This window comes from Acipenser ruthenus, chromosome 41 (assembly GCF_902713425.1).
Source record: "Acipenser ruthenus chromosome 41, fAciRut3.2 maternal haplotype, whole genome shotgun sequence".
In the NCBI taxonomy this organism is placed as follows: domain Eukaryota; kingdom Metazoa; phylum Chordata; class Actinopteri; order Acipenseriformes; family Acipenseridae; genus Acipenser; species Acipenser ruthenus.
This window is the reverse complement of record NC_081229.1, coordinates 3,098,903-3,113,410: the sequence shown is the minus strand read 5'-3', so window position 1 is coordinate 3,113,410 and position 14,508 is coordinate 3,098,903. Positions and strand designations below refer to the sequence as shown.

The following is a 14,508-nucleotide window of genomic DNA, read 5'->3' as shown; positions in this document are numbered from 1 at the left end:
AGATCTTGAGCTGGTCAAAAGGAGGATGTTTTCTGTGCACTTACCTGCACAGGATTTTCCTACTGAGGTAAAGGAATCGCTGAAGAGAATATCCACGTGATTCAGAAGAAACTCAACCACCACGGACTGAATGCGTACCTCCTTGAAAGCATCTGTCCCACTCAGCCCCACACACTCAATCTCCTTGCAACTAAAAAATTCAAAAAGGACAATTAGAGGGGAAAAAACTTTTAGATGTTACTATTCAGAATGCAACTAGCAACAAACCACTGTTTCTTTCTGTTTAAAAAAAAAAATGTGCATGCGGTTTACTTTACAACACAGGTATGAATGCTTATAGCCCAAAAGGTATCAACTCTAGGAGATGGTAGTACACCTGCCCAAAGCCAAAAGCAAGACAAAGGCAGCTGAGAGGTGATGAAAGGGGAGGTTGTAACAGAAATGAAACAAGGGTGACAGAAGTGGCAGGGTAAGGATGAACAGCATATGATCTGTTTCTATTTAATACTTTCTCTCTTATACTAATACAGGGTGAATATTCCCAATGTCTCAACAGAATAAGACATGCATTTAGTTTTAGTAACTTCCCTACCAGGACAATGTGAAACTAGACCTCAGTGTTTTTGTGAACGAGAGAAACCAGTGAAGCTCTCCTGCACAGCGCCGCGGGTTGCAGTTCTCTCCTTACCGGAGCAGGTTTGGTGCCCAGACGATGGCAAGGTTCTTAATGTGCATGTTGGTTTCTTTGCTTCGTGTTGCCAGTTGGGACAAGTGCCTCATCAGGAACTCAAGAGTCCTGTGGGGAATTAAAAAAAAGGGAGTCAAATCAATTCAGTTCTTTGGCGTCCCCCTTATAAAAAGTTTACCGCGGTAAAATTGCACAGTATTTCTGCAGTTTTCCCCCATGATTATACAATGCATTTACCATAGTTTACCATGTTATTATTTTTTATTATGCTGTACCGTATCTCTCTGGGTTTTACAATGCTTGCCTATGCATTACCATGCTTTATAAAAGGGTCCTTATACAAGTAAAGTTGTGGTCCTCACACACACACCCCCCCCCCCCAATACCAACAGTAAAAAGGGCAACAGTAACCAGAATTTAAAAACTTTGTTCCCCAGTTTCCAAAAGCCACGAGCTTCCCTCAAGGCCGGTCAGTAGTCTTGTACTTCAGATTTGTACAATGGATAAAGGTGACCACTGTTCACTGCTCTTTGTTGGACACTAAGGCCACAGTGTCCATTTGGGAAAGTGATATTATATTATATATATATATATATATATTATATATATACACACACACACACACACACATACCGATAGTGTGGTGGTGGTAGCTGCTGAATAACATCATGGACTTTAACCAGTCTCTCCTCTTCACTCATAACAGTCATGCAGTCCTAGAAAACAAAGACAAAGCACTTATTCCAATCACATTATAACACAGGAGGTTGTTAATATGCATCACAGGAATGAAATAACTCCCTAGTATTCCCCATACCTGCTTCTGTGTTCCCAAAATGTAATCTGGCACATGCCCTACCGTGAAACAAGCAATTTTTATTTACAGCGAAACAAATACAGCCCTAGTCATAATCCCAAATCTGTAAAACCACCAATCATTTTCCTGTTCTAAAATAGAACCATGAGTTCCAATCTAGAACACTGTCCATGTAGTCACCTATTAGCTGTAGAATCCCTCATTCTATATTCTATGAATCTGTACAGCTTTAAGATTGGCACTCACTGCAAATTTGTCATAGAGCTGGTAGGTGAGCAAGGGGTTAGGGAGCTCCCGGAAGTAGAGCTTGCACAGGGATCCCACACAGTGGATATCCTGCATGTAGAGTTCACCAGTCAGCTCAGGGATGATTTCACTGTCAAACTCGTGGCTGAAGAGAGCAGAGAAGTTTTAGGTCGGACAGTTTTAAAATGGGGGAAAACAATGTATGCAAACGTGACGCTTTCTTTGTAAGTTTCACCACAGCTGACGCATGCGAAGCTGAAGAATGGCACACATGATTGGCAGATGGACAGGTTCTATATACCCAGAAATAACAACATTTTATTTAACTGCCAAAAAGTTCCTTGGCAAGTTAATATTATTATTTTCTTAGCAGACACCCTTATCCAGGGCTGTGACATACACACCCTTATCCAGTTCTGTGACATACATACCCATGCACACCTTCACTATATCCTGCCGTGGTGGATGATAGCACTATGCATGGTGTCCATTCTTTTAAATAGTTCTGTCATTTTCTAATGAATAATCCACAGATTTGTACAGACGGGTCTATAGTCTATAGAGGGCAGCAGTGTGGAGTAGTGGTTAGGGCTCTGGACTCTTGACTAGAAGGTCGTGGGTTCAATCCCTGGTAGGGGACGCTGCTGTTGTACCCTTGAGCAAGGTTCTTTACCAAGATTGCTCCAGTAAAAACCCAACTGTATAAATGGGTAATTGTATGTAAAATAATGTGATATCTGTATAATGTAAAATAATGTATAATGTGATATCTTGTAACAATTGTAAGTCGCCCTGGATAAGGGCGTCTGCTAAGAAATAAATAACAATAAATAATAATAATATAGATTTATGTACCATGATAGACATTCCTACACATTTTTAAAAAGAAAAATATATGCATGCTTGCAGAATAATCGGAACCTTCCTACAGATTTCTATGGACTATTCTACAAACAAAACATTTTCACACGTTGGAACATTGAAAATGCAAGGAGCTCACCGTAACTTCTGAATATTTGAGGAGACTCCAGAGTGTCTATAAATCCCGTCCACGACCCCGTGTTTCTCGATAAACTCTGAACAGCAACTCAGAACCTGTGGGACTAAAAGCGAGAACCACGAGTGAGGTAACGAAAGGGGGTAATCTCTGCAAAAAACTAAGAAAACCGCAAGGTTTGCAATGGATTACATTGCAAGAAAAAAAAAGAATCCTGGGATTGCTTCAGCCACTTAATGAAGCACTAATACCCCACCCAGTAGTTCTGCTTTGGAAGAAACATTTGCTTATTAAAACCTTTTTTTCATTTTGAAAGGCATAGCGAGATATTTGGTAGGCAAGGGGTTTGATTTGGGTTAAACGGATTAAATGGGCACTTGATTCATTTGAAGAGATGTTTTTCACAGTATGCGCTTCATCTTCATGAACGTCTAAACCAAATTGGGCTAAGGAGTGTCCACACCAAATTTCACCCCAATTGGAAGTTCTAAAAAGACACTAAAAATGATATACCTATTTATGTGTGGCACGGGTTAAAAAATAATGCGACAACCAACGAGAGAGAGAGAGAGAGAGAGAGAGAGAGAGAGAGAGAGAGAGAGAGAGAGAGAGAGAGAGGAGAAATTACCTTCGTAGCCAGAGTTTAGCAAGTGCTCTCCCAAGTCACAGCCAAACACCCTCTCCTTCAGAATCCCTCTCTGCTTCAGCTTCTGTTTACTAGGCCGCGACTTCATGAATGTTCTAAGGAACCCCAACAGCTTCCCGTGCTTCTTAGAAACTGAAGAGGAGGAGGGGACAATGTCTTAGGGGACAAGGCACACCATGAGGAGCAATGTTGCGAGGCTAGGATCGCTTCCCAATGTCACCCTGCACAACCCCACCGTGCTGTCACCACACCCCCCACCATCGCACTGCACCCCTCAGGGACCGGACGCTATCACACTGCTTCCATCCTGTGCTCTCTCTCAGTTGGTAAAAGCTAACAAAGGGTGACTACTCTTAGTTTCAGTGGGCACAAGCGAAGACATAATCATAGGCATGAATATTAGACAGGTATTAGCACTTTGTAAAGCGTTACAGTTTCAAGTTTGATTTTAAAAAGCCAGCAACAGTACTGTATATTAGTATCGCATTACATGCGTATATACACATAAGCAAAGGTCAATAATGTAAACTCGTGGGCAATGAAAAGGACTTGGTGCAGCATACATAGTGGGTCTCTTAGTGTTCACCTACCATCAGTTGCTGTATCAGCTTTCAGAGACACATTATGTATTGAATTTAAACAACAAGAGCGAAGCACACAATCAATACATGCATTATTTATAATGTGGTTCGATATGATCTGGAAGGAGAACCCTAATGAAAATTAAAATTTCCAGTTGCTGAACTGGTAACCAGTAACAATTGTGAAAAGGACACACTGGCTTTCAGTAGTGTTCTAGCAAGTATATTTATGAGTAAAATTCACAGTAAATGGGCTTTAACCTATATATATATATATATATATAAAAACTCAAATCCTGTTCTCTTCCACGTCACAGACGCAGCTAAGATCTGACCAGCACAGGCTCCACAGGTCCTCCACAAGCTCCTGGGCTTCTAGGAGTGTGAATTGCATTAGTACCTGAAGAAGGGGAGTTTGGTCCAGGGACACTAACAATTCCTGCCTTTGAGCTGCAGTTGTCAGAATCTGAAAACAGGAACACAAAGAAAGAGAGACGCATTCATTGAGATGCTCCCAGTAGAGGTTCTCGTGAATTTGCTGCTTGGCATAACCTACCTGTCCAGTTACAGGAACTGGACAGCAGAACACACTGTTGTTACATTGTATCAGAAAACAGAACAGGAATTCTGAGATAACAACTAAAGCAAAATGTATATGAATTTTGGATTTAAGATACATTTTAAATCTGAGGCTTTTAGGCTTTCATGAGCTTGATCACCATCCCATGGCACTGAACTTAACGTAACGTGATTTGCCAATGTGATAACCTCAGGAACTTGTGCAAAGAAATATCAATATTACGTTTAATCACAACTGGTTTAGCTGTTAAGATCAATAGGAAAAGTGTGCCGTATGTATGAATCATGTATGATTTTATATGTACGTATGTATACAGCTGTGGCCAACAGTTTTGCATCACCTAGAATTTTACGATTAAGGGAATTAAAACAAAAAAAATTATATGAACATAATTTAGATCATATAATTTTATAGTTTTTTTTTTTTTTATTACATTTCAAAAGGTCAACCGGAAGCCATAATAGTAGTACAGTATTTCATGTTAGATTTTAAAGCGTCACATTTTTCAATTTGTCAGTTTTTTGTTAAGTATGTGGAAAACTACAAAGCGGTATGTAATTCAATATGTTAAAGTGACATTCAGCAGGTTTCATTCAACTTCATGAAGCAAAATTAGTTAATTCTATAGGGTGATGCAAAACTTCTGGCCACAGCTGTGTATGTAAATGAGACACAGAGAGAGAGAGAGAGAGAGAGAGAAAAAATACTGTACCTTGTTTAGGGACTGGTGCAGAGACAGATTGGGACAGTCTCTCATTGATCAGCTCCACACACTCACTTGGGAAGAACCCAACCTGCAATAGAAAAAGAATGAAAAGTCACGTCAAGAACACATATCCCCCCCCCACCTAGTAAAAGCATCCGATAACAAAACGGCCACTGCATTATTATTAATGGCATTATATTATTAAAGCCATTAAGAAATAAAACAAAGTATGTCAGTGACACACAACCCCCACCATGCCTGTAAATTCAATATCGGGAGATACTGGTACGATGACAAAATGTGATGACCATGACACCTACTAACTTAACAAGTTTCATCTGCAAAAATGTAACAGGCAGATGGATAAATGGACAGACACCCCCTCATCCCCATATCATGCTAAATAATGTCAATACACAGTTTCATGATGGATAAAAGCTGTTCTAGCCAGGAGGAGAGATCTGTGACGTGCCAGTGGGAAAGGGGTATATTTTCCCAGTACTGAATGAATCCTAGGCAGCGGACTCCCATCTCTGCCATTGGGACAGGATACCAAGGCAGAGCGTCCTGCAAACAAGCAGGTACCTGGAAGCCGTGTTTCCCTCTCCACCAGCTAGTTTCCTCCTTCGGTGGCATGTCAATCACAGATAAGATATCGCCAACCTGTAACGGTGTACAAAACGGGTCAGTCACTGATAAAGAATATCCAATTCGAATCGTCAATCAGAAAACAACAAAAGGCATTCATTGAAACGAAGTTGAGTTTCTTGCAGGGTTTCCATGCTAACATATATTAGTAACCTGCAGTAAAATAATTGTTTACATGCAGACACATATTGGTGCCGCTCAATTCACAATCAAGGGATCAAGTCAAACAATATATTGTATAAAACACAACCTCCGCTATTAAATCTCACAACTCGCTTCCACCCAGTCTTGACGATGTGTAACACAACTGCACAAACTACTCCCGGAAAAGGGTGAGACGTTTGCCAGCGAGGTTTGAATGCAATAGGAGTGTGTGCGTGTACGATCAGTGGGCTTGGATCTCAAAAGGACAGCACGCCTGTGCAACGGGTCTACCTCAATGGAGATCTCATCATTCGCTTGAGCTGTGTATCTCTTGGTGACGTGTGCAGCTCCAATGGCAGGGACGTTGAGGGAAGCCTCTTCTTTCAGCAGGAATTGGTTCCCTCTGTTGTCAATCTGGGGAATTAAAAAAAAACTCAGATTTACACCTAGGTTTCTTATTTTAGGTTTTAAAAAGTGATTGTAGCGCACAAAATGGTTTCCAGAAATGTTTAAAATGAGTCTAAAATGTGCAGAAATGCTGTAGCAAACCTATTTTCATTTTTAAATATGATGGGTCATATTTACAAAGGGATTACTGTACTCCAGTCTTTAATGAGCTCTTATGTTTTGAAAGAGGGAAAGCGATAGAACCAAAACAACTGTGTTCTAGATTTCAAGTCCTTCTTTTTCATTTTGTAACATTAACATGTTTCATATTTTTTTTAATCTCCTTTGCATTTTATATTTTGATATAAAATGCAAAGGAAACACAATTTTTCGAATCATTTTTCAATTAACTGTCTTAACAGCTTCCAAGAGAGATCCTGCAGACTCAATGATTTTTTTTCCTGTTTTATTTTTGTAATTTTTTTAAAAGAATAAAACAAACAAAAAAAAAAAGCCAGAGCCTTTGAGTTTACAGTTAGAACACTATGTACAAAAGCTTGCTTTAAAAAAAAACTAACCCAAGTCCTATCTGTACATACTTTAGTAGGGCTTGTTGGCACACAGCTATTTTCGCTCCATGAACACTAAATTCACAAAATAAAACCAGCAAGGAAATACTACCTCCATCCATGTAAGCACGGGTCCACAATTTAGTTTATTGTCCACAATCATGGAGAGACGTCCAAGATACTCAGAAAGCCGTGGAATCTAGAAATACACAACAAATACAGTAGTAATGAAAACAAAAAAAACAGTTATTCCTTAAATTCTCTTTAGCAACTACTGGTCCCACTATCGAGATCTGTGCCCCTCCCCACTCCTCCCCATCCCCTCCTTTACTTAACTGATTTTTTTCAAGAAAGGGTGTGAGGGGGTTCTATGAATCCAGCAATACTTACATCCACTGTTTCATCAATGTCTTCAATGGGAGGCAGTTGGTCCAGCTGGGAGTATCTGCGATCGTAGATACACTGGTGGAGGTGGCTGTCCAACGTTCGGAACTCCTCGTAGGTTCTCCTGACCAGCCAGGTCTTACCCTGGGCAGGAGCCAAGACAGTGAAAGAGAAGGGGAAAAAAAAAACAGGTGGGGTGATGAGTACGTAAAGCCTATGCACAGCCTTCCACATGAAACATGGGGTCAAAGATCACCCTGCAAAGTTTACAAGAAACTCCTTAGGTTGCCTTTGCTGTGTTCTGCGTTGTCCGTCTCGCAGCGTTATAATTTTAAACACGCTGCTGGCTCTAAACACGCAACAGGTCAATGCATTCCTCCTCGAGAGAAAAAAAAGAGTCCAAGGATCACAAGTGCATCCAGATCACGCTCCCTCCTGCAACAATGCTGGTTTTCTGTCTCCCTGGGTACACTGCGATGTTGATCAGCTGATGCAATATCACGATGTCATTGTAGATACCCGCGGTTGTAATGCTAGCGTGTTGCAGCTTATGACTTAAATGTTAGTAATAGAACCCATTTACCTGGCATGAGACCTGCACCAGAAAGACAGCATCCTTGGCAGGAGACAACGTCCAACAGTCATTGCTTGGATCGTTCGCAAACTGCAACTGGGAAAAAAATAAAATAACACAAAACCTTTTTAAAATGAAAACCCTGATGCCTGGCCAGATTGTTTTGCTTTCATTTGCTATTCAATTCTCCCCAATGACGCACCTTTTAAATACCGGCCAAATATTTTGCAGGTAAAAAGTATCTGTATTGCATTTCATTTTAGTTACACAGCAAGACTTTTAACATAACATTCAGTTTTGTGGAGAGCGGCGCTATGCTCTTGAACCATCAGTAGGTGGCAGTAGACAGCAAATGAGTAGTGTCCTGGCCTTTCTCTTTCTCTTCATGAACAGAAATACACAAGATAAAAATACCAGTTGACTTCATGCATGTGTGGCTTTCAGCACTTAAGAAGTCACATGTTTCTGAATATTTTGTCTCTTGTAATCCATCATTTTAAATACTCAAATCAACAACAATTCCTAGTTCAAAAACAAACTTGATAAATGCTCTTGTAGTCTTGATGGCCTTTCTCATATAGCTCAGATTATTTTGGAAGAAATTATTCTGTGTCCATCCGTTTCACTGTTCCAGTGGCCTCAAACAAGCATCAGTCAAACCAAATGTCCATTTCTAAGAGCAGATATCTACAAAACAGTACACTTGGCTACAATTGCTAGAATCAGTCTCCGAAACAAGGAATTGTGGGGAATGTTTCTTGTTCAGAAAAAGACCCCAGAAAGCACAGTGGAAAAGAGCCCTTACTCAATCTGAATGAGGCTGTTTTAGTTTGAAAGAGAAGACGTGTCTTCTTTGAATAGTTCTGAAGATATGCTGGTAGAGTGAGACCTTGTTCTCTGTCGCCAGATTTTGGAAGAGGTTCCATTAACCCTCATCTATAGCTTTATATCAAAAGCAGGCATATTTCAAACGTAACATGAACAGACCAGTGCTACTACTGGTCAAAACTGGCCTAGTGTTCATTTTCTTCATATCATGACCAGAACGTATCATGAGCCAAATTTTCAAAGCATTTACTCCAGTCCTTCAAAAACTCCTATTTGTTTTTCACAAAGTAAAAACACCTGTTCTTTTTACAACACCAGAACCAAAACAACTAAGTGGTAAAATTCAACCTCTCAAAACGCTTAATTAGGCCTTTTTAATTGTTTCTTGCTGTTAAACAGTTGGAGATTTCAACTATAAAAGTTATAACTTGAAGGTTTAGTTAAGTAATTGAGAGCTCAGTTGGCATGAAAACCAGCAGACACAGGGGGTCCCCCAGGACCAGGGTTGGAAACCACTGGTTAAAGCTCATTAACATGCATTTAAAACAGGGGCTTGCTACATCAATACAAACTTCATTGTCTTTATCTGACACCACTGTAATTTACTTCAGTAAAACAATTAACTCCCAGCTACTTACGCTGTTGCCCAAAACTAAACACTTCATTCTCAGTTCTGCATTATTATCCCGCTGTACTATAACCCCACTACAGTTAAGAATGCCAGTGTCTCATCAATGCTCTCTTCCACACATTATAGAAATATCACATTTACTGATGCATGAAGATGATACACATACAGTACCAGTATACCAACCCTTTATTATTCCAAAGAACCTGTAAGACTTAGGACTATACCTGTGTACATAGTATTGGACAGCATCAAAACCCAATACAATAATTATAAATCCTCATATTTAAAAAGGGAAGTGTTTGACAAACTGGGGAAATTAAAGTTAACATGGGGCAGCAATGTGGAGTAGTGGTTAGGGCTCTGGACTCTTGACCGGAGGGTTGTGGGTTCAATCCCCGGTGGGAGACACTGCTGTACCCTTGAGCAAGGTACTTTACCTAGATTGCTCCAGTAAAAACCCAACTGTATAAATGGGTAATTGTATGTAAAAAATAAAGTGAGATCTGTAGAATGTGAAATAATGTGATATCTTGTAGCAATTGTAAGTCGCCCAGGGCGCCTGCTAAGAAATAAATAATAATTTCTGATGAATTTATGAACCCTACTAGTAATGACTGACTTGGACGTCTAAAAAACACATTTTGATTTTTTTTGCAGATTTCACTGATATTAAGGTCAGTTTTCAAGCTCTGAATACAAGTGCAAAGGTGCTTTGATTTTTAAATCTTATTTGACTGTAAATGTCACTTCTTTAAATGCCTTAGTCCACATTCCTGAGCAAGCTGAGAGCATTCCATTTGTCCGTCAAACACCACTGCAGAGCAAACGGACCTCGTCCAAAATAAAAAAGTACAGAAAACAAAATTAATAGTGAACATAAAAACACTAAGGACTTGCAAGACGGTTCCTTTGCAGATAAGTTGTGGGGAAAATGTTCAAAGGGCTGGTTACAATACCTTTAACGCTTACAAGAGAAAACCACAAACATGAAGGAAAAGATGTTTACAAAATCAAGGAGGATCGCCTACCTGGATAGGCCCGAAATCCACATTCTCATAGTGGAAGTGAGCACAGTCTATCAGTTTGGGGAAGTGTCCTTTCACAATGGATAGTCTGAAAAGGAACAAACACCAGAGGGTTAGTCATTTGAATCTTTATTATGAACAGTACAGTTTTGTTGTTGTTGCAAAAAAAAGTTCATAATCTACAACTTTGTTTTCAAAAGTATCACCGTTTCCTCTTTGAACATTAAGGGTGAAACCTGAATTTGCAGCCTGTGGTAAAGACCAGGCATTCAGTACTGCTTTCACTCATCAAAACACCAGGATCAATAAACCGCTTTTGAATTGACACCAGTTAGGATTTGGCCTGGCAGAAACCAAACTAGATCCGATGGAGGAAGTTACTTCATAACAATTAAAAGGAGGTTCGATTTTAAAACATTAGTTATCAGTTAATTTTAGCATCAATTAAACATTGATGAGTTCACAAACAGGAATGAATTCAACATGATCCGTTAGAATAGGGTATTTTTGATCCCTGGATAACATCTAGTTTCAGAATGGATTGTAGAGTAGTGTGGAGTAGTGGTTAGGGCTCTGGACTCTTGACCGGAGGGTCGTGGGTTCAATCCCAGGTGGGGGACACTGCTGCTGTACCCTTGAGCAAGGTACTTTACCTAGATTGCTCCAGTAAAAGCCCAACTGTATAAAAAGGTAATTGTATGTGATATCTTGTAACAATTGTAAGTCGCCCTGGATAAGGGCGTCTGCTAAGAAATAAATAATAATAATAATAATAATAATAATAATAATAATAATAATAATAATAGAGTGCTGATGGAACTGAATAGAGTTTTACTTGCATGCGACTTTGGGCAGATGGAAGCATGACATTTAACTAGATCATTATCATTTCCCACATATAGCTGTGTACTCTAACATTATTTTGTTTTGCCTTTGTAAATTAGCTTACCACGTGGCACAAAAATGGTTCAAGCCCACTATAAATAAAACTGGGATTACAATATTAAGTTTGAGTCCCTGCTGAATCCTTGTGGTGCCTTTCCTTGCGCTTCCACTATAACTAGATTAATAAAACCTGTTTCTGCCTCAAGCCACATTAGAATGTTTAAAAATCGCTTTGCATTTTGTGCTGTGCAGTACAATACATCTTCTGACAGAAAACCCCAAATCGCTGTTCAGAGGACTGGTTTTACAGTGCTAACTGGTGTACGTGCCAATTATTACCTACATGGGTCTTAATACCCAAGGGGGAGTAACTAAACTGCCTTTGCTGAATGCTCTTTATAAAGCTTAAGCTGTGTACCTTACAGGTTTCTCTTCTGCTAAAAAAACATTTGCATATATTCAAAGGAGAAATGGGAGGTCATTCGTGGGCGGAAAAAGGCTTTGAACAGGGCAATGCTATCTTAAAAAGGGAAAATTGCTAGGGTTTACAACTATGAATTGCTCTGTGTGTCATGTGGTTTCTAATTCTGGCTTGCTTTTTATGATCACATAGGTCATGGCCCTTTACTGCCTCTATATACAGTACTACCAGATTGAGATACTCCCAATAACTTGCCCAAAAGAATATCCCAAGCCAGCTTCACGACAATTGGAGAAGCAGTTCTCTAGGAAGACGTACCATACCCAAGTAGGTACGGCCGCCTCACCTGTCAGGGAAATGCATCCCCAGCAGGTGAAAATGCATTGTTTAAATCTCTGAATGTACAGCACTATAACAGCTCTCTAACATGCGAGTCCAGACAGCCCCACCAATGCCATACAGTAACTCATGCATTTAAAGGTTAGCATGACCTACATTATAAACCCCTCATGGCCCTGTGAGAAATAAAGTCTATATCAATTTTCATCACAATTCTCGAGCGAGTCTCAAAATACATGCGCCTAAAAATGTAAGTGTGGGATATGTAGACACTCCTCCATGATCCGTATTGCTTAGGATAGTAAAAAATCACAATGACACAAATACAACTAAAGCAAATGAATGTTGTTGTTATTATTATTATTATTATTATTATTATTATTATTATTATTATTATTATTAATTTCTTAGCAGAAGCCCTTATCCAGGGCGACTTACAATTGTTACAAGATATCACATTATTTTTACATACAATTACCCATACAGTTGGGTTTTTTTACTGGAGCAATCTAGGTAAAGTACCTTGCTCAAGGGTACGGCAGCAGTGTCCCCCACCTGGGATTGAACCCACGACCCTCCGGTCAAGAGTCCAGAGCCCTAACCCCTAACCACTACTCCACACTGCTGCCCCAAGTGAAGTGATTCAGTATCGTTGAAATCAGGACACGAAAGAGAAGAAATGTCACAAAATAAAACGTCAGTCTGCAATTGCAGCCTAGTGCATAAGAAGAGCACAGTTTTAAACAACCCTCCTTCACATTTTTTTTTCCAAGTGATCCCAAGTTCTGTTGCTCCGATATTGTGATTTGCATAACCGTGGCTGCAATCTTGCATGCAGGCATATGTGGTTTTGCTGTTTCTTAAGAGTCCTGCTTGATGATAAAGTGGGGAGTTTACAGATTTGATAGTGAAAATATACCCCTTCTCCACTGGCACACATTTTTGCATATATCAAAAGAATCGCTTATTAAATTGTCACGAAGCTTGGCAATTATTATGTTAATATATATCACGTCATCTACTTTTTCATCACAGCGATAGCTCTGATATTGAATTTGCAGCCGTGGCAACGGGGCGGGTGTGTTACTGACATGTTTGTCTTATTTCTTAATGGCATTTCAAATTCGAAATCCAACATGAAATACTGTACTACTATTATGGCTTCCGGCAGACTTTTTACGGTATCATCTTGTAGTTTATTTGATTGCATGATGTTCAATAAATGATCTAAATTATGTTCATATGTTTTTTTTATGATGTTTTAATACTAAAACTCTAGGCGATTTTGGCCACAGCTGTACATGATAGTAGCTGACACAAACAGCTGTTTCCAAATTCTGTAGTCACTTTCGCCAAGCCAAGAAAGTGTTATGATAATCCACATCTCAGCCAACCAGTAACAGCTGGCAGAGCCCAAAGCAGTAAAACAATACGCTTCTGTGGTCAACACTGCATTGAAAGACATTCCATTTAGGGGTGTACAGTACAGTACAGTATTTACAAAATATGTGAAAAGTAGGTAATATATCTGACCATCAAACAGGGCCTGCAGAAGCTCCCCAATGTCAATAAAAAAATATTAAAAAACAACCTAAAACATAAAAAATATATAACTATTGGACTGTCTTAGAATAAAGAATAATAATAATAATAATAATAATAATAATAATAATAATAATAATAATAATAATAATAATGTACACCCTCGCCTTTTGTTCGTTATATAGAGGGGTTCGTTATAGCGAAATGATAATAAAAATGAAGGATAATCTGTTGGAGTAAATTAATCAGATGAATACAAGTCGAATTACATGCACCTGTTCGTTTCATGTATGCAGTATTCTGCCTTTGCTTTATCCAATTCGTTACTCCTTTTTTCAAACAATCAATATAGTTTGCAGTTTTGTTGCAACATAAAATGACTTTCGTTTTTGAGGAAGTTACACAGTACGTGTTTCTTATTTCTTATTGACTTCACTGTGAGGTGGCATCCCGTGCATACAGACCGGGATGTTGACAGTATGTGTATATTATAACAAAAAACCTTAACGCCATATTATGAATGACCCTTCAGTCGATTCAGAGCCAAGCTCAATCTTATTACACTAATAAATGATCAAACACAAACCACCAATTGTTAACTAACAATTAACAGGTCGCTGTGGGAAACTACCTACGCCGATAAAACTAATTCATTTTTTTAAGGAATCTCAGGGTGGAACTATTCTGTCTCTGTTCATTCGATTCTCTCTGCTTCACAATAACACAACTCCTGTCACTGGTATTTAGCCCCAGTTAGTCCCGCCTCGTCCCGCTCCACGGCCAATCACCAGCAGCTCCTGTGGTCCGTGCCTGTCGCCCATAGGCTGTTTGACCGATCCTACTCCAAGCGTTCCTGCGCTACATACCCCA

At 39.4% G+C, this 14,508-nt stretch overlaps 1 protein-coding gene across 5 annotated transcripts in view; it reads right to left on the bottom strand.

The window, feature by feature from the left end:
- The window catches only part of LOC117433590 (rho GTPase-activating protein 33-like), a 41,357-nt gene that overhangs the window by 12,564 nt on the left and 14,285 nt on the right, over window positions 1-14,508 (bottom strand). For all 5 annotated transcript variants that reach the window (XM_059010729.1, XM_059010725.1, XM_059010728.1 and 2 more), the window contains 14 exons: window positions 10,455-10,539; window positions 7,977-8,063; window positions 7,400-7,537; window positions 7,122-7,208; window positions 6,345-6,467; window positions 5,847-5,924; window positions 5,268-5,349; window positions 4,376-4,441; window positions 3,377-3,526; window positions 2,752-2,854; window positions 1,752-1,896; window positions 1,322-1,404; window positions 689-796; window positions 45-190 (listed from right to left, as the gene is read on the bottom strand). In XM_059010729.1, coding sequence (XP_058866712.1) covers window positions 45-190; window positions 689-796; window positions 1,322-1,404; window positions 1,752-1,896; window positions 2,752-2,854; window positions 3,377-3,526; window positions 4,376-4,441; window positions 5,268-5,349; window positions 5,847-5,924; window positions 6,345-6,467; window positions 7,122-7,208; window positions 7,400-7,537; window positions 7,977-8,063; window positions 10,455-10,539 — 1,481 coding nt within the window. The remainder of the gene's footprint in view (window positions 1-44; window positions 191-688; window positions 797-1,321; window positions 1,405-1,751; window positions 1,897-2,751; window positions 2,855-3,376; window positions 3,527-4,375; window positions 4,442-5,267; window positions 5,350-5,846; window positions 5,925-6,344; window positions 6,468-7,121; window positions 7,209-7,399; window positions 7,538-7,976; window positions 8,064-10,454; window positions 10,540-14,508) is intronic.